General features: G+C 42.1%; 1 protein-coding gene across 2 annotated transcripts in view; it reads left to right on the top strand.

The window, feature by feature from the left end:
- Positions 1 to 18,093, top strand: part of CPSF3 (cleavage and polyadenylation specific factor 3) — a 166,839-nt gene that overhangs the window by 5,544 nt on the left and 143,202 nt on the right. Inside the window, exons 2-3 of one of the 2 annotated variants that reach the window (XM_069235902.1) lie at positions 2,379 to 2,521; positions 3,207 to 3,270. In XM_069235902.1, the coding sequence (XP_069092003.1) occupies positions 2,466 to 2,521; positions 3,207 to 3,270 (120 nt within the window). In that variant the 5' untranslated portion in view covers positions 2,379 to 2,465. The remainder of the gene's footprint in view (positions 1 to 2,378; positions 2,522 to 3,206; positions 3,271 to 18,093) is intronic. The other variant, XM_069235901.1, reaches the window with a different exon arrangement.

Consider the following 18,093-nt stretch of genomic DNA (forward strand, 5'->3'; position numbering starts at 1 on the left):
TCTTCATGCTAACAGTGCACATCCACGCCATCAGATTTTTTCTATTCCCTATGGGGAGCTGATACGTGCTAGAAGAAACTGTAGTGTTGAGTCAGATTTTGTTGAAAATGTCCATGATATTACAGCTAGATTCATTTCAAGGGGATATCCTAGCGGGGTCTTAAATAAAGCATGTGATAAAATTATGCGTGTTTCCAGGGCAGACACCCTGAAGCATAAAAATAGAGTTTCGGATAAATATATTAGATGTGTGGTCGACTATACTCCTGCGTCAATGGCTTTACGCAGGTGTATGAAGAGGTTTTGGTATATACTTCAGGCAGACATAACTCTGAAGGATCTTCTATCAGATTCACCACTATTTACTTTCCGTAGAGGTAGAACTCTCAAGAATATTTTGTGTCCAAGTTACCCCAAGGTCTCGTCACATGATAATTGGCTAACTACCCATAACAAGGGATTTTTTAAATGTGGTCGGTGTGGTATGTGTAAGCTTAGTAAGTCAGGTATTACCAATTTTGCTAGTTTGATGGGAGATAAATTCCCTATCACTACCCACATTACTTGTGACAGCTGCTTTACGATATATATGATAATTTGCAAATGTGGGTTATATTATGTTGGCAGTACTATTAGACCTTTGAAAGTTAGAATTGGTGAGCATTATAGAGCTCTCACTTATCGAGATGAGCGATATCCCATCGTTACACACATGAGTCAATGTCCGAACCAGACGGACAGATGGACCTTTGAATTCTTTGGCTTTGAGACAGTTGGAGTTAATCCACGTGGTGGAAACAGGGAGTTACAGTTAAGGAAGAGGGAATGTCAATGGATTCTTAAACTAAGAGTGGTAGAAATGGGGCTTAATTCGAATTATGAAATGGAATACTTTCTGGATTGATGTTAAGTAATTGTATTAATTTCATACTATCTTGTTACTCTTATACTAATCTATGGGTCTTCTTGGTCTCATAGACACATTATGTTTCATGGAATTAAGTAATAATTGTGCTTAGGATAACTTTGTATTAGACAATTAGTATGCAATGAACTTTGATTATATGTGGCAGGGTATAAGTGTACACAGAATAATTGTATACTACATAGCCTTCTCCATTTGCCTGTATTGAATTATCACATAGTTGTCATGATAATTTTTAGAGGATAAAATTGTTACCTGTTTATATCTATCCATCTTAGCCAGGTTTGACGGGAGAGATTGGAACCAGGGCACATTTGTTTTGTGATTTTTGGAAAACTTTCTTAAATTATTGTTGAAAACGATATACTATCATAGGATATCTTAGGGTTACATTGATTGTGTGTACAAAGTATTGGACTTTTTTGACTCATGTTTTGTTTTAAAGTACAGGCATTAATTTGATCTGATCTAATATACTTGTGGTAGTAACTTGGATGAATTTCATCTTTCCAAGATGGCGCCCGTAATCGGCCAATAGATTGGAACGTACACTGACGAGTCGCGCTTGCGTGTTAGTATAACGCGCGTCAGCTTAATAGTAAGCTATTTATTGACGCAATTTTATTCAGTCGGGTTTCACAGAATGGCCGTTATGATCGGAACTGCTAATCGCAGCTCCGGTCCATATAGGAAATGAACACAAGGATCAGGTATATAGAATAATAATATGGGTGCTATACGGAATCGTAGATGTTGTGTAAATTGTTTGTAATTTGCTCTGTGGAGCTGATGGTTTATTCGATATTACTTCTGTTATCAGAGACGCTGCATATACTCATTTATAACTGCACATCGACATGGTCGGATGGCCGTAAGTGGGTAGGTGTTTTGTTGCTGACACTAACAGGCACCAGACTTTTATTTTTTTATTTTTTTATTTTTAGTTTACTATTTGTTACACCTCGTATTTTATTTTAATTTCAGAGGATGCGGCACATGATTATCGGGAGTTAACATTATAATACGTTTCTCTTATTTGAATAGAGGTATGACAATTTTCACTGGGGTTTACACGTGTTGGAGAGACTGTTGTTAGGCTTTTGATATATTTTAATTTTGGTGACACTGAGATGATTCATATATAGAGTAGATTTACTTCTCACTGGTATTTGGTTGACTGGGGGTGTTGCCTTGGTTTTCCTTTCCCTCTCGTCACACTGGGCTGAGATGTTTGTGAATATCACTATGGAAATACTTGTTATAACATTTATTATATAATTAATTCATGGACTTGGATTTGTGTATGTACAGTAATGTACAGTTGACAACCTATGCTCTGTGGTCTGCTTTAGTTTTTGCAATGTTAACCATTTTCTGATATACAATACATGTTGATATGTTTGGATATGTTTTATTCTTAATTTACATATTTCATATGTTGGGTTCTTTGCAGCCTTGATAAAGTCACGGGGAGTACCCACTCCCACGACGAAACACGTGTTGGCTGGTGTTGGTGTTTGTTTCACTGTTTCAATAAAGGATGGACTCGTCAATCAACTCGACCTTTACTGGACTGAATCAATTCAATTTCTCTCAGTGATTGGTTTACTAATCATTTAATTATTCTATTGTGCTTTGTTAGATTTCTTGTATAATACTACATTATTATACATTGAGTGCCTAGGTCTTTAATTATTTAGTAATTATAGCTGTGTTTTTCACAGCTTACGGGGGTAGGGGAGATTCCTCTGAGGCCGGGAGCACCAACGATACAGTATTCTGTTTTTTGTTAACTTTAGATTGGTACTGTGTTGAGCGCTTTTTTTCCCCATTTAATTCTCCCCGTTGATACTATTTGATATAGAGTGGAGATAGTGCCAGGCTGTGTCAGCATAAGAATGCAATTTTTAGTATTTTTTTTTATTTTTTTTACAATGGTTGGCCCTCATTCCTCTGTAGACTGCTTTGACTTTCTGCATTCTCATCTTCTCCATGTCACTAAAACTGCCACTGCTATGTCTTGCACTCCAATTATGCTGGGTCACTGTCTAGACTATCCAATTTTCACATGATGCCATTGTGAGCAACGGTTTACCACCAAAACAGTAGCACTGGTAATTCCAAACCAATACCATTGTTGCATGGGCAGTTGGAAACGTTTTTTTAAGATGGGATCTGTGCTGTAACCTTCACTGCACAGCTACCAACAATATGCTTTTTGCAAAATGTACCTTCGTTTGTTTGCATAACATTTTGTAAATTAAATTATGCTTTTTTTCAGTGGAGCAGGGCAAGAAGTGGGGAGATCATGTATCATCCTAGAGTTCAAGGGAAGAAAAATAATGGTAAGTTGCACATGATCACATTTCTGAACAAAATGGTAATGCTACAAAATAATAAAAAAAGTAAAAGTTTCTAAACTGCCATAGAAGATGACATATTCAAAAGGTTCTGCTTTGGACGAGGGTTCAAGATGTTCCAGTGAATGGGACCCTGTACAGCGAGTGTTGCTTCTATTTTGTTGCCTGAAGGCCTTTTGTTGTTTCAGTTGAATTTGAAAGTCAGGAGGTTCCTTACAGAGATATATTGTGGACCAAGTATTTGTAATTGGGCAAATCCTTTGTTGCAGTAGATTTTGTAGATGAAGCACAGAGATTCGATTATGATCTTAACTTACTTTACTGGGAGAAAATAGAGTGCTTTAAAACCAATTTCACTAGGTTATGCATCGGAAGGTGTAGTCAGTTTGGCATCCTCATTTTGTAGCCTTTACCCTCGGTCAGGGAGTTTGTTTAAAGCCATACACAACCCTTTTGATAAGATGAGTGCTGCCCTTTTTACCCCTCCATAGCATTGCAAGAAAAATGAGCTGAAGCACCTGCACTATAATATTGTTACACAAAGGACGAGATAATATTCATCAGTATCTTTTCCAGTATCCTGGTTTTCCTCCGACAATTCTTTGAGGAGAATCTTCATTTTATGGAAAGTCTTGAAAGGAATATATTAAATGGACTCATAGCTTTGCCACAGATTCTTGTACACCATGTTTATTAAGTTTGATGTAAAAGCATTTTATGGGTGGAATTTACAGTCTTAAAAAGTCCTTGGAATCTGAATCACTCTATAGGACTTGAGATGCCCTAACACCCATAGCGGAGTGTTCCATAAACCTAAACATTTCTATGCCAGCCAGAACTGTAAGGATCTAACCCAATGTGCATGGATCTGGCGGGACACAGGCATGGCAAGATTCCTATAGGAAATCAACTGCTGCAAGTGTGCCCTAACTTATAAACCTGCAGTCGTTCTCATGCTGGTTTCTTGAACAAGCACAAGAGCAGAATAGACCGAGTATCTATTCAGCTTATGGTGTTCGGATGTGTTGTCATGGGGGAACATGGCGGCCGGTTGAAGCGCTGACCGCGAACTCCCATCGGACGAGAGACGCGACCTGCGACCCCTGACCTGGAAACGACGCGCTGAGAGCCGGAGCAGTCCCGCAGTTGGATCGACGCGCGAGAGGATCACCGCGGCCGTAGAGGGGCCCCCTTGTTGTGACGAGGAAGAGGTTTGGAGGAGAGACGCCGGGGAAGAGACTAGGGGAGAGACTGGGATTGTGCAGGGCTCCTAGACCGGCGCCCCGGGTGAGTCGTCCCTCTTGCCGGGAAGAGCTGTTGATGGCGTTTTTTTTTTTTTTCTCTCTCGGTGTTGAGGTTGACAGAGCTCCCTGCGTGAGAGATACACACTGATAAATCCAGATTGGTAGGAATACCATAAATCGTTAATTAACCTGAACATCGGATCTTTAAAAAACAATCGCAGGTTGAATCTGCATAGGATTTTTTTTTTTTTTTTTTGTGAGCCTTTCTTTTTTTTTTTGAGACTTCTTCTGTCACCCACAGAGGTTTGATGTTAAACTCTCTTATCATTAACTTTGAGCATTGTTTCTTTGCTTTAAGAGTTATTCCAACGTTGTTTCTACTCCTTGAATTAGACCGAGTTGGGCATCACTGGGCATCATTTGCCTATCGGGCTTGGAGTAGCTATTTGAAGGACTCGGAAGGATCCTAGAAAATCCAGTCTCGGAATACGTTACTATTGGAGTGTACTTGTTTATATTGATCTCCCCGCCCCAGGTCGGGAGATTTAATTAAAAATCACGGCGAACAAGGAGGGGGGCGAAATTGCTTCGGCAAGAGGTGGTCAGGGGGTCCCCTGGAATCAAGCTTTAAATTCCAGTATTTGGGCTGAAGCAGTGAGGGGTGTGCGACGAGGGAGATCTTATACCTCTCGCTGTTCTCTTCGTGGGAGTTTACCGGAGACTCCGGGGCTTTCCACTAGGAGTAATTTGAACAGGAATAAGGTGGGAGGAGAACGTGATACCAGCAGAGCCTCTCGGTGCATGTCTCCAATCAAACGCCGCCCCAGGGTTGCACGGGCAGAGGTTAAAAACCTGGTTGGTGCAAGGACTTGTAAGCCCGGCCCCCTGGGTGTGAGTGATAAGCCCCAGGTTTATTCATCAGAGACTGTAGCAGTTACAAATCCTGGATATAAGACTCACGGCGAAGTCTCTTTAAAGGGGACTGATCAAATTTTGTCATCTGTGGGCCCTCCTATCCCTCTCTTGGGGGAAGGCCAACCTGAACTTCTGGGGAGGAGTGAATCACTGATCACAAGATATTTTCGGACTACTACCTTTCCATCGCAGGATATGGCAAATAGTCAACTAACCTCAGATGATTTAGAAATGTCAAATTTAGCTATGCGTTTGGCTAGGCGGTCGCCCCTAAATCCATTAGACAAGGATCTAGATGGACAGGGAGAGGATTCCTCTAAATTATCGGCTTTGTTAGAAATGGAGAGCAACCCTCTCAGAGGTACAATGTCTTATGGTATGGACGTACAGGCCCTGCTAATCTCTCTTACTAAAGAGATTAGGGAAAAATTTGAGACATCAGAAAATAACCAAACAAGGATTCGGGAAGTATGTGAGGCTTTGGAAAATAAAATCACTTTGTTAACAGATCGGATGGGTAAACTCGAGACTGTGGTGGCGGCCCATGAGGAGCGGGTGGCAGCTCAATCTGAGGATATTTCACAATTAAAACGTGGAGAAAAGTTGTTACAGGACAAACTAGAGATTTTGGAAAATAACATGCGGAGAAATAATATCAGGCTTTTGGGTGTTCCTGAGGGATTGGAAGGGGAAGATATTAAGGGCTATGTGATTGCTTTGATAAAAGAGGTTATCCCAAATACAGCAGGGTTTAACCTGGAAGAGGATATTCAAAGAGTCCATCGTGACCCGTTCAAGAAAAATCCCGGGAGGAAGAATCCCAGGAGGATTCTGATAAATTTCAATACGTACTCTATCAAGGAAAAAATTCTGTCTGAAGCCCTTAAAGTTGGTGTTTTTTCCAAGGGGGATTGGGCCTTCAGGATAAGATCGGACTTGTCTAAAGCAACGTTAGATAGACAGTGGGAATTGGGAAATTTTATGCGTGAGCTTCGTTCTCTTGGGGCTACCGTACAGCTAAGGTTTCCGGCAGCACTCCGGATCATGTGGAAGAACAAAATGTATAACATGAGAGATCCGGGGGAGGTTAGCGCATTTATAGACCAGATTAAGGCGTCACAATAAGATCTAGTGGAAGTATCTCGTCCGATGGGGAGTTCGAATTTAGGATAACAGGATGGTTATCCTAGTAGAATCAGGGAGGGTTCCCCAGGGTAGGGGGGTTGGGTTTGGGTGGGAGTTGGGGTTGGTGTTGGTGGAGGGGGTGGAAGGCACTGGGTGTGGGGGTTTGGGTTGGGTTAGGTGGGTTAGGTGGGTTGAAAGGATAAAAATAAGAAAGTCCTCATATGTTGTTTACCTAGGAGGGGGGTGCGCTGTGCTTATGACGTTTTCCTTTTCTCCTGACAGATATGTCTAAGTATGGGAATTTAAGATTGAAATTTCTTTCTTGGAATGTGAATGGTTTAAGAGTGGTAAGCAGGAGGAGGAAGATTTTTGAATATTTAAGATTGGCGGAAGAGGAGATTATCATATTGCAAGAAACTCATCTCCAACAAACAGAGTGGGAGACCTGGGTTAAACGGTTGAATTGGGTTTCTCTTAGCGTATGCTCCTCCCAAACTAGTGTGATAAAAGGCGTGGCAGTTCTCATCAAAAAATCCATAAAGCTTAGGATAGGATCGGTGCAAGTTGACCCTAGAGGGAGATGGGTAGTGGTAGAACTGTGCGTATGTGGTTATTGGGTCACGGTGGCAGGCTATTATGGACCTAACCTAGATGATCCCACACCATTTCAAGAGTTATTCAATATTTTACTTCTAGCTAGATATCCAGTGGCACTAGGCGGAGACTTCAACATTTTGTTAGACCCTGTACACGATAAGTCAACCCCTCGAGGTACGGATAACTCTCCTAAAATGAGGGCACAGGTGAAACAAGCCATGCAAGATTTAGGATTGGTAGACATATGGCACTGCAGAGGAGGCGAAGGAGACAGATATACATTTTACAATAAAAAATATGGGCATAGATCTAGAATAGATTTTTTTTTAATACATAAAAGTTTATGCCCAGAGGTCAGAAAGGTAGCCCACAATCCAGCTCACCTCTCAGATCATTCAGCTGTAAAATTACACTTGGATATCAGGGTCGTAAATAAAGGTATTAGATGTATAATTAATCGCGCTATACTATTAGACGACTCTATAGTAGAAGCATTAAAAAAAGACACAAGAGATTTCTTTCTTTTGAACCAAGGTACGGCAAGTTTATGGTGTGTTTGGGACGCCTTTAAGGCTTATATTAGAGGGAGGCTTATGAGCCTGGCAATATACAAACATCGTGAAGAAAAAGAGAAATTGGGAGATATGGAATTATCTCTAAAAACCTTGCAAGCTGCAATCCATAAAGCACGAGCAGAAGAGAAGGTCAATTTATTAGAGGACTTGATATGTCAAGAGGTTAATGTTCGGACTAAGCTAGAGGCTTTTTTGGAAAATCGCAGTAAGTTAAAATGGGAAGCTAGCCGATATGCTCACCATGAATATGGAGAAGGTTGCAGTAAGCTACTAGCATGGAAGGTTAAGTCAGACCTCTCTAAAAGATATATTTCAGCAGTCAAATCGGACAATACGATTTGTGTGGAGCAAGAAGAGATTGAGGGGGCATTTGTATCTTTTTTCCAAGACGTATACTCAGAAAGCCTGGTTAATTCAGACGAGTCGATTAGTGATTTTCTAGAAAAACTACACCTTCCAGCTCTAGAAGATTCTGAAAAGACCCTATTAAATTGTAAAATAAATGAGGCTGAGCTTATTGAAGGCATAAAAGCGTTAAAAAAAGGAAAGGCCGCTGGTCCAGACAATCTACCTAATGAATTGTACAAGGTCTTGGGGGAAGTTATTAGTCCTTTTTTATTAGAATTATTTAATTCTATGCTGGTTGAGGGGGCTCAGACGCCTAAATCCTGGAGAGAGGCTATAATTTGTCTAGTTTTAAAGCCAGGTAAGGACCCAATGTCTTGTGCATCTTACAGACCCATCTCCCTGTTGAATGCCGACTACAAACTTTATACAGGGATTTTAGCCAGGAGATTAGGGAGTGCCATAGGCAATCTGATTCATACGGATCAAAAGGGTTTTATGAAAGGGAGGTATCTCCAGGATGTAACACATGAGTTATTTGCTGCAATAGATCTGGCGGAACAAGAAAAGACCCCTCTGGCGATCCTGACTTTTGACGCAGCAAAGGCCTTCGATCGGGTCAATTGGTCTTTTTTGAGGTTAGTGCTGGAAAAAGGAGGCTTGGGATTTCCTTTTGTTAGGACAGTCAGGGAATTGTATAGATGCCCCTCAGCGAGAATTCTGGTCAACGGCCAGTTATCACAAGAATTTAGGATTTGGCGGGGTACGCGACAGGGATGTCCATTGTCTCCCTTGCTTTTTAACTTATATATTGAGCCTCTGGCAATTTCTCTTAGGTTAAGTAAGGAAATTACTCCATTTCAAAGTGGGGACTGGGAAAAAAAAGTAGCATTATATGCGGATGATCTTATGCTATACACCAAGGATGTTAGTTCTACCCTACTAGCGTTCAATACTTTGATGGAGCAATTTGGTAAACTTTCTGGTTACAGCGTAAACACAGAAAAGACAGAAATAATGTGTTGGAATTTGACTTATGCTTCTCCTTTAGTCAAACAAGAGATCAGATATTTGGGTATACGATTAACAAATGATCTAAATGAGGTACCTAAACTAAATTTTAACATAACATACAGAGAAACCAAAAAATTGCTAAAGACGTGGGCCGCTCTCCCTCTTTCCATAATTGGAAGATCCAACATTTTGAAGATGTGTATTCTCCCAAAATTCACCTTTTTATTCAACACTATTCCACTAGAGTTTAAGAACTGCTGGTTTAAAAAACTACAGGGGGATTTATCCTCGTTTGTATGGGCCTCTAAAGGAGTAAGGATCTCGTGGAAAAAGATGAGTAAAAAAAAAGAGTGGGGGGGCATTGCGTCTCCAGATTTCTTCAAGTATTATCTGGCATTTCAATTAAAAAACATTAGAAACCTATTGAATAAGAAGTCAGAATATGATCCGGCGTGGAAAGCCTTAACGGCACACCTCGAGGAAAAAGCAGATCATTTTCTATATAAATTCGGCCATCCTAAGTACTTCAAGAAGGTACGCTTGAAGACACTCAGACATGCATGCAACATTTGGATGCACTTTCGGAAGGTGCTAGAGATACCCTATTTTTGCAGCTCTTCCCCCATTTGGGATTCACCTGGCACTCCTGAATGCTTCACTGATAAATTATCAATTCCTTTGAGAGTGAGTGGGATTGTAAGATGGGGCCAGATAATGGAAGGACCAGAACTGTTAAGCTGGTCGACACTTTATGAAGGGACTGGAGGCACAGTCTCCAAATTCAAGTATCTTCAGATAGCTAGTTGGGTTAAATCGCAACAAATAGGAGAAATAGGAAGGAATATATGGGAAGGGAAATTAAACCAGAAAATCATTAATAAGGAAGTTGCTCTGTGGTACCATGCTCTGTTGGAAGCAACAAGGGATGGGACATCCCTTCCCTTGTCGAAGTGGGGGGGGATCTTTCCAACTCTAGATGTGAAATCTTTATGGAATAGGTCCTGCTCAGAGTTGTGGTTCACGACCAGCCCGGCAGAGTTGAAGAAAAACCATTTGTTCACACTTCATAGGGTTTACTGGACGCCGGCCAGATTAACAGCTATCGGGAAAACTCAGAAAAACTGTCCGAGGTGTGGTGACGATAAGGCAAACGATATACACATGTTTTGGCAATGTTCAAAGTTGTGGGAATATTGGGAGGAGATAGGAAACACTTTAAAGATAATATTTAATGTGAACGTAAAATTGGATCTTTCTATGGTGGTGTTTGGGGTCAGTGAACAGGGTATGAATTATCAAAAATTGTCAGCACATCAGGAGCACCTGTTGTTTGTATTAATACTTTTGGCTAGACGAGAAATTTGTCGTAAATGGGTTGACCCCTTTCCCCCCCGTTCTAAGGATTGGCAAATATCTGTAAATCGAATGTGCATAATGGAACAACGAGGTCCCCTTTCTAGAAGGGATAACTTCTGGATGAACTGGGAAAATGTCTACCAATAGTATATTACTGTTTTGCTGTCTGGTCTCCTCCTCGTGCAACTTAAGTCCAATGATTAGTACTCCCCTTACCCAATACTGGGCGATGCTTTGGTTATGACTAGGTTTCATAGAAAATAGTATATCCTGGTTGATGGCATACGATTGGGAGAATAATAAAACGTAGACCAAACGGGACGACCCAAGGGTTACGTTTCCCCCGTCCGGTACCATTTTTCCTCTACCAAAGCATGGGTGATAATTATGAGGACGAAAAAAAAAAAAAAAAAAAAAAAAAAGAGCAGAATAGACCATTTAGTCCAAGATAACTACTTCTACTTAACATCCAAAACCTGCATACGTGGAACCTGACTCTGCGATTATAGGCATAATGGTATAGTTTGTCTAAACATCAGGTGTTTCCATCAGGAATTATCCAGACCACTGCTCCAGTAGGCACCCCATTTGGTAGCTATACCATAGCAACCTGTATCTATTTGTCCCTGGTGCTGTCCAGAATTAATTTAGGCATCTTTGTCCTGACTGGCCTTCCCAAAACTCCCCTGCCACTTCATAAATTAGGTTTACTTAGTCTTTCATTCTTTCCCAGTCAAGAAAGAGTACCAGTTCATTGGGTACTATCTACTGTACCTAACTGAGATGCTTTAACCCCTACACCCGAAATGAAGCACTACATAAATAAAAGCAAGCAGTGACTTGCTGATGCAGCAGACCTGACATATTCATAGTTCTGTGTTGTATTATATTGTATTGCAGTGTTTATATAGATCTTACCACCCATATGTAGGGCCTTTAGGTGCTTGCCTACATGGGTAGCATGCTACACTATGTAGGATGTGTTGTTGAAAATATGTTGTCTTTGTTTTGATTCTATGTGGGCAGTGTTTCCATGTTGTGTGTGATGACCACCAAGATGTGGTTATTGTGTTATGGGACGCAGCACCTAGTAGTGTGGTGGATGATGAAGTGTGCGAGACAGACACTCAGTTTTATGGTTTTCAGTATGGTGGTAGCATTGAACAGCTCTCCTGGTCGCTGTATGATTTAGTCTGCTTACGTGGTTACTGAACTGGGATGTCCAATCTGAGATTCTGTGTATAGTTGTGGTGATGAACTGGTTGTAGGGAGAAAGAAGTGATGAGCTCTGGTGGGATGGGCATTTTTATTTTCATCCCATATCTGAGTATCTTTGCGAGAAGTAAAGTAGCAGTCAGATTGTATAGATAGTCATCTCAATTGTCCAGCAATGTGTGTTAGATTTCTTTAATTATTCTATACCTTTTTATTTGGTGATGTTTATCTTTTTTGGTGGTAAGGTGCTGGGGATCGACAACCCACACAGCAGATATCTTTTGTGAATTTAAGAAGTATAAATTACAATTTGCTGCTGACAAATACATTTTTTGATCTTAGCTATACCGTGGGCCATAAGCTTTATATGTGTAAGTTTCAACCGTATAATGCCACAGCGGACCGTAGGTCAGCCCTTCTTAGCTTACCTGCATGTTGAAAACAGTTTGCTGTTGATTTGTTTTCAATTCGTAGGTTGTAAGTTGAGGATCACACTTGCTGGTGCAACTGTTTTCTGGGTCTCTGTTGCCGGTGTTTTGTTTCACTAATGTCCAAGCTGAAACACTCATGCACTGACAAAAATCTCTGGAATGCGCTTCTTAGCACAAAGAAGACATTTATTATTTCACTACTCAAGGTTCCAAAAAGGAGATTAGCATGCTGAAAGCACACGTTCAAAAATAGTCACAGCAGTGAAATGAAAGAATGTACAAATTATTCTCCACTGCAATATATACAGCAAATATATGTATCTATATTATAATGCAAAGCAAATAATGAATTAAAAAATATGCATCACCATGAGAAAAGGGCATCACTGCTTTATTTCCCTCCTATTCAGCATCAGATCGCCAGATCCCAGAATTGATCGAGGAGAGATCAATTATCCTCACTGGAAGCATGGCACACTCCAGCGTCCTGAATGTGCCTGAGATCTGCAAACTCTCTGTTCCTGGTCCATCTGGTCTCGGCCTCTTATACATTGAACAAACGAGAGGAAAAGTCTAGAACCTCCCTCTCCCTGCATAAGTTTATCTATTCAAGAAATGCTGATTGCTTTAGTCCTGCTTCTAAAATAACATGTCCGGACTTGGCCACAATCTCAAGGTGCCAATTCAAAACAATTCTGTTCCCTCCCGTCTGAGTACATTCTTATCAGCCTAAGCACTTAGTGGGGGAAAAAACAGAGTAAAAACATGTGCACATTGTACAGTGTTGAAAACTACTTGCAGCTTTTAACGTGGCAGTGGCTAATGTTAAATAGTCACTAGGCAAAATGAAGCTGGTGATCACTAATATGACGGTGTAGTGCTAGGCTAAGTGCAAAGTGGAGTCAGTGGTCAAAACTCACATATCATTACAGCTGGGATATGGGTGATGCAGTTATCTAGGTAGTAGCCATGTGTTCAACTGCCTTTGGAAGTGTATATGCTCCTAGGTGCTTCTGATGTTGTCTGGTTGTGAGTTTCAGAGCTTGGTGGCTTGCACTGAGAAAGTAGTGCCTCCTATGGATTTCTTATGGTAAGGTGGTATGATAAGTGGTGCAAGCGTGGAAAGCAGTGTTCTTTTTCGTTTGTGTTGCTTGAATTTAACTTGTAGGTATAGTGGTCCATTTCCTTTGGATACTCTATGGACAATGGAAAAAGCTTTGAACATTGCCCTTCTAGCTACAGGTAGGCAGTAGAGCAATTGCAGGATTAGAGTTATGCTTTCTCTTAGGTGAAGGCAGAGAAAAAGCTTACAGCAACATTTTGAATAATTTGTATTTTGCGTATGATGAATGCAAGGTATAAGCTGTTGGCATAGTCAAGCTTGGATATTACAAGCATGAGAAAGGATTGCAGTTTATGTTGATATGTAAGGTATGTGAAGATGGGACATAAGAGACACACTTTGTGACATGGCTAACATACAGTATCAAGGATGTGTCTGAATCCATTGCTACTCCTAGGTTTTTTACTTCCCTTTATGTTTTTGCAGGGGCTCCAAGTTCCTTAGGTTTTATGACTGTAAGCTGGTCCTTTTGCCACTGTACGCAGGTCCTAATCTCCTTCTCTGTGGCTTTAAGCTTTAAATGATTATACATCATCCATTTGTTTATGGCATGGGGACAGTCATCAAGCTGTGAATTGTAGCGTTTTTTGGGGCCATCCATTTTTAACATAATTTGGGGTGTCATCTGTATAATATTCATAGGTAGGGTTGTATGATTTAATTAGTTTTGGTAATTGTGTTAGATAGATGTTGAATAATACAGACAGGCCTTGAATAATCATAAAAATGTTACTAGACCTGTAGGTCATGTAACTTGAATAATCTACTCAACCTAACTGTAATGTACTTGACCTGTAAATAGGTGTCAGGTTGTGTGATCCCAGGCAAATATTTTAGTTCAGTCACCTTTTTCTTCATTCTCACATGAGTGCACCTTCAAATATGTGAGTTCAGCATTTCTGCTGTACAGAAAACACTCTTGTTTGATTCAATAGACTACCGGGGCAGTAGTAGTGTTTCTCAATTTGTTTAAACACTTGCTTTAGTAATATATTTATTAACCCCTTCACTGCCAGGCCTTTTCCCCCCCTCAGGGCCCAGGCCCTCATAACTTTTTGTCCACATAAGCTACCCACGCCAAATTTGTGTCCTTTTTTTCCAACATCCTAGGGATTCTAGAGGTACCCAGACTTTGTGGGTTCCCCTGAGGGAGACCAAGAAATTAGCCAAAATACAGTAACAATTTCGTTTATAAAAAAAAAAAATTGGAAAAAAGGGCTGCAGAAGAAGGCTTGTGTTTTTTTCCCCCTGAAATTGGCATCAACAAAGGGTTTGCAGTGCTAAAATCACCAGCTTTCAGGAACAGGCAGACTTGAATCAGAAAACCCAAATGTTCAACACAATTTTGGCATTTTACTGGGACGTACCCCATTTATACGATTTTTTTTGTGCTTTCAGCCTCCTTCCAGTCAGTGACAGAAATGGGTGTGAAACCAATGCTGAATCCCAGAAACCTAAACATTTCTGAAAATTAGACAAAATTCTGAATTCAGCAATGTGTACTTTGTGTAGATCCAACAAGGGTTTCCTACAGAAAATAACAACTGAAATAAAAAAAAAAATGAAATTGAGGTGGAAATAAAACAGCCATTTTTCTCTATGTTTTACTCTGTAACTTTTTCCTGCAATGTCAGATTTCTGAAAGCAATATACCGTTACGTCTGCTGGACTCGTCTGGTTGTGGGGACATATAGGGCTTGTAGGTTCATCAAGAACCCTAGGTACCAGAGCCAATAAGTGAGCTGCACCTTGCAGTGGGTTTTCATTCTATACCGGGTATACAGCAATTCATTTGCTGAAATATAAAGAGTCAAAAATAGGTATCAAGAAAACCTTTGTATTTCCAAAATGGGCCCAAAATAAGGTGTCGAGAAGCAGTGGTTATTTGCAAATCTCTGAATTCTGGGGTGCCCATACTAGCATGTGAATTACAGGGCATTTCTCAAATAGACGTCATTTTTACACACTGTCTTATATTTGGAAGGAAAAAATGTAGAGAAAGACCAGGGGCAATAACACTTGTTTTGGTATTCTATGTTCCCCCAAGTCTCCCGATAAAAATGGTACCTCACTTGTGTGGGTAGGCCTAGTGACCGCGACAGGAAATGCCACAAAACACAAAGTGGACACATCACTTTTTCTCAAAGAAAACTGAGGTGTTTTTTGCAAAGTGCCTACCTGCTCAGCTGCCACCTAGGGAAACCTACCAAACCTGTGCATTTTCGAAAACTAGAGACCTAGGGGAATCCAAGACGGGGTGACTTGCTCTCACCAGGTTCTGTTATCCATAATCCTTTGCAAACCTCAAAATGTGGCTAAAAAAACACTTTTTCCTCACATTTCGGTGACAGAAAGTTCTGGAATCTGAGAGGAGCCACAAATTTCCTTCCACCCAGCGTTCCCCCCCAAGTCTCACGATAAAAATGGTACCTCACTTGTGTGGGTGGACCAAGTGTTTGTGACAGGGAAGAGCCAAAAACACATTGAAATTGAGGGGGAACCAAAGTGGGTCCAAAAGGGCAGTTTGAAAAAAAAAAAAAAACATTTTTAGGCTGACAAGTGCCGCAGAAATTTTATCGGTATAGATGAGACAATGCTGGGCGGTAGGAATTTTGTGGATTCCTGCAGATTCCTGAAGGTTCCATCACAAAAATGTGGGGAAAATGTGTGCTTTCCAGCAAAGTTGAAGTTTTGCAGGGCATTTTGGGTAAGGAAATGGTGCAGGGTGCATGTGAAGCACACCACCCTGGAATCAACTAGATGTTTAGTTTTCAGATGTGTCTAGGTCTTGTGGATTTTTCTACATGGCAGCTTCCAAAAGTAAAAAAAAAAAAGTGCAGCCCTCACCATTCCAAGTGGGACGATTTTGAGTTACCAAGCTCTTATGGCCCAAATGTAAAACAAAAATAATCAAATGTCCTCTTGCTTGCCATGGGATAAGATGTTTTAGTGTGCGGGGGAGAGATGAATGACTGTTAGCCCTTTCAGTTCGGGTGGGGGCATAACCAGGCCCATACTGGTTGGGAGCCACCACCCCACTATTTTCTTTTATTGTTTTTATTCCCTGGCATCTAGTAGACTTTCTGCCCCCCCGGGTGTGGATCGGGGGTAATTGCCCAATCCGCCCACTGGTGGGCAGAACAACTTTGGCCTCATTTATTTGGGGTGGGGGTATGGCCATACCCCCAACCTCTTATTTTGGAAAAAAAAAATCTTGTCTGGTCTCTGGTGGGCTTTCTGCCCCCCCTTGGGGACAGATGGGCCTTCCAAAAATAGGCCAATCTGCCCCCAAGGTGGGCAGTTATGGCCAAGAGTAATGTGCCCCCATGGGGAGCGACCCTTGCCCAAGAGGCTGCCCCCACAAAACAAAACACACATATACACACACACACACCAATCCAGGGTGTCTACAGGTTTCTGCCCCCTTTGGGGGCAGATTGGCCTAACAAAAATAGGCCGAACCGCCCCTGGGGGGGGGGGGGGGCAGAAATGGCGTAAAAATAATTTGCCCCCCTGGGGAGCAGCCCTTGCCCAAGGGGCCGCCCCCCTTATGTGCAAGTACAAAACAAAATAAATAATCCCTGGTGTCTAGTGGTTTCTGCCCCCCCGGGGGCAGATTGCAGGGCCGATGTGCCCTCAGGGCCGATGTGCCCTCAGAAATGGCCTAATAATAATTTGCCCCCTTGGAGCAATCCTTTCACAAGGGGTCGCTCCCCAAACATTGAAAAAAAAAAAAAAATTAGCCCTGGTGTCTAGTGGTTTTCTGCCCCCCCCCCCCCAGTGGCAGATCAGCCTAAAAGTCATTTGCCCCCCTGAGGAGTGGCCCATGCCCAAGGGGCCACTCCCCTTATGCGCAAGTACAAAAAAAAATCCCTGGTGTCTAGTGGTTTCAAGGCCTGGGGGCAGAAATAGCCTAATTATAATTTGTTCCCAGTACCCCCCGCCCTTCCCTCGGGAGCGTTCCTTGCCCAGGGGGTCGCTCCCCAAACATAATTTTTTTTTTTTTTATCCCTGGTGGCAGAAATAGCCTAAAAGTAATTTGCCCCCCTGGAGAGTGGCACTTGCCCAAAGGCCACTCCCCTTATGCGCAAGTAAAAAATAAAAATCCCTGGTGTCTAGTGGTTTCTGCCCCCCCTGGGTGCAGATCGCAAGGCTGATATGCCCCCAGGGGGGGCAGAAATGGCCTAGTAATTATTTGGCCCCTCCCCCCACCGGGAGCAACCCTTGCCCAAGGGGTTGCTCCCCAAACAATAAATAAAATGGTCCCTGGTGTCTAGTGGACTTCTGCCCCCACCCCTACCGGGGGGCAGATCGGCCTAATAATTTTAGAAATAATTCCCGTCCCCCTTTCCTCTCCTTTCATGCCTCTCTGCCCCCTCCATGTGAGCAGAGGAGAAATGCTTTTGCATTTCTCATTCAATCGGGCGCTGGAAGCTGAGCTTCCAGCGCGGGGGCGAGGCCTCTGATGAGGTCAGTGCGCTTTTGCGCGCTGACCTCATCAGATGCCACGCGGGGGTGGAAGGGAAAAAGGAAAAGGGGAAGGGAAAAGGGGAAGGGAAAAGGGAAAGGGAAAGAGAGGAAAAGGGAAAGGGGAAAAGGGTTTCCCCTTCCATCTCTGCCCAGGGCAGGGGAGTGCTCGGCCATCAGGGAGCACTAGCACTCCCCCCGGGAGCCCATAGTCGGACGAGGTGGTCTCGTCCTCGGTACCTGGCAACCGGTGCAGAGGACGAGACCACCTCGTCCGGGGCACCCAAGGGGTTAAAGGTATGATGTCGTAGCACACCGTCATTCACAGACAGTACATTTCCAAGGAATGTCCAAAAACCTTCTCACTAACCTGCAGCTTTACTGATAAAACTATATAGTGT

Source organism: Pleurodeles waltl, chromosome 5 (genome assembly GCF_031143425.1).
Source record: "Pleurodeles waltl isolate 20211129_DDA chromosome 5, aPleWal1.hap1.20221129, whole genome shotgun sequence".
Classification (NCBI taxonomy): domain Eukaryota; kingdom Metazoa; phylum Chordata; class Amphibia; order Caudata; family Salamandridae; genus Pleurodeles; species Pleurodeles waltl.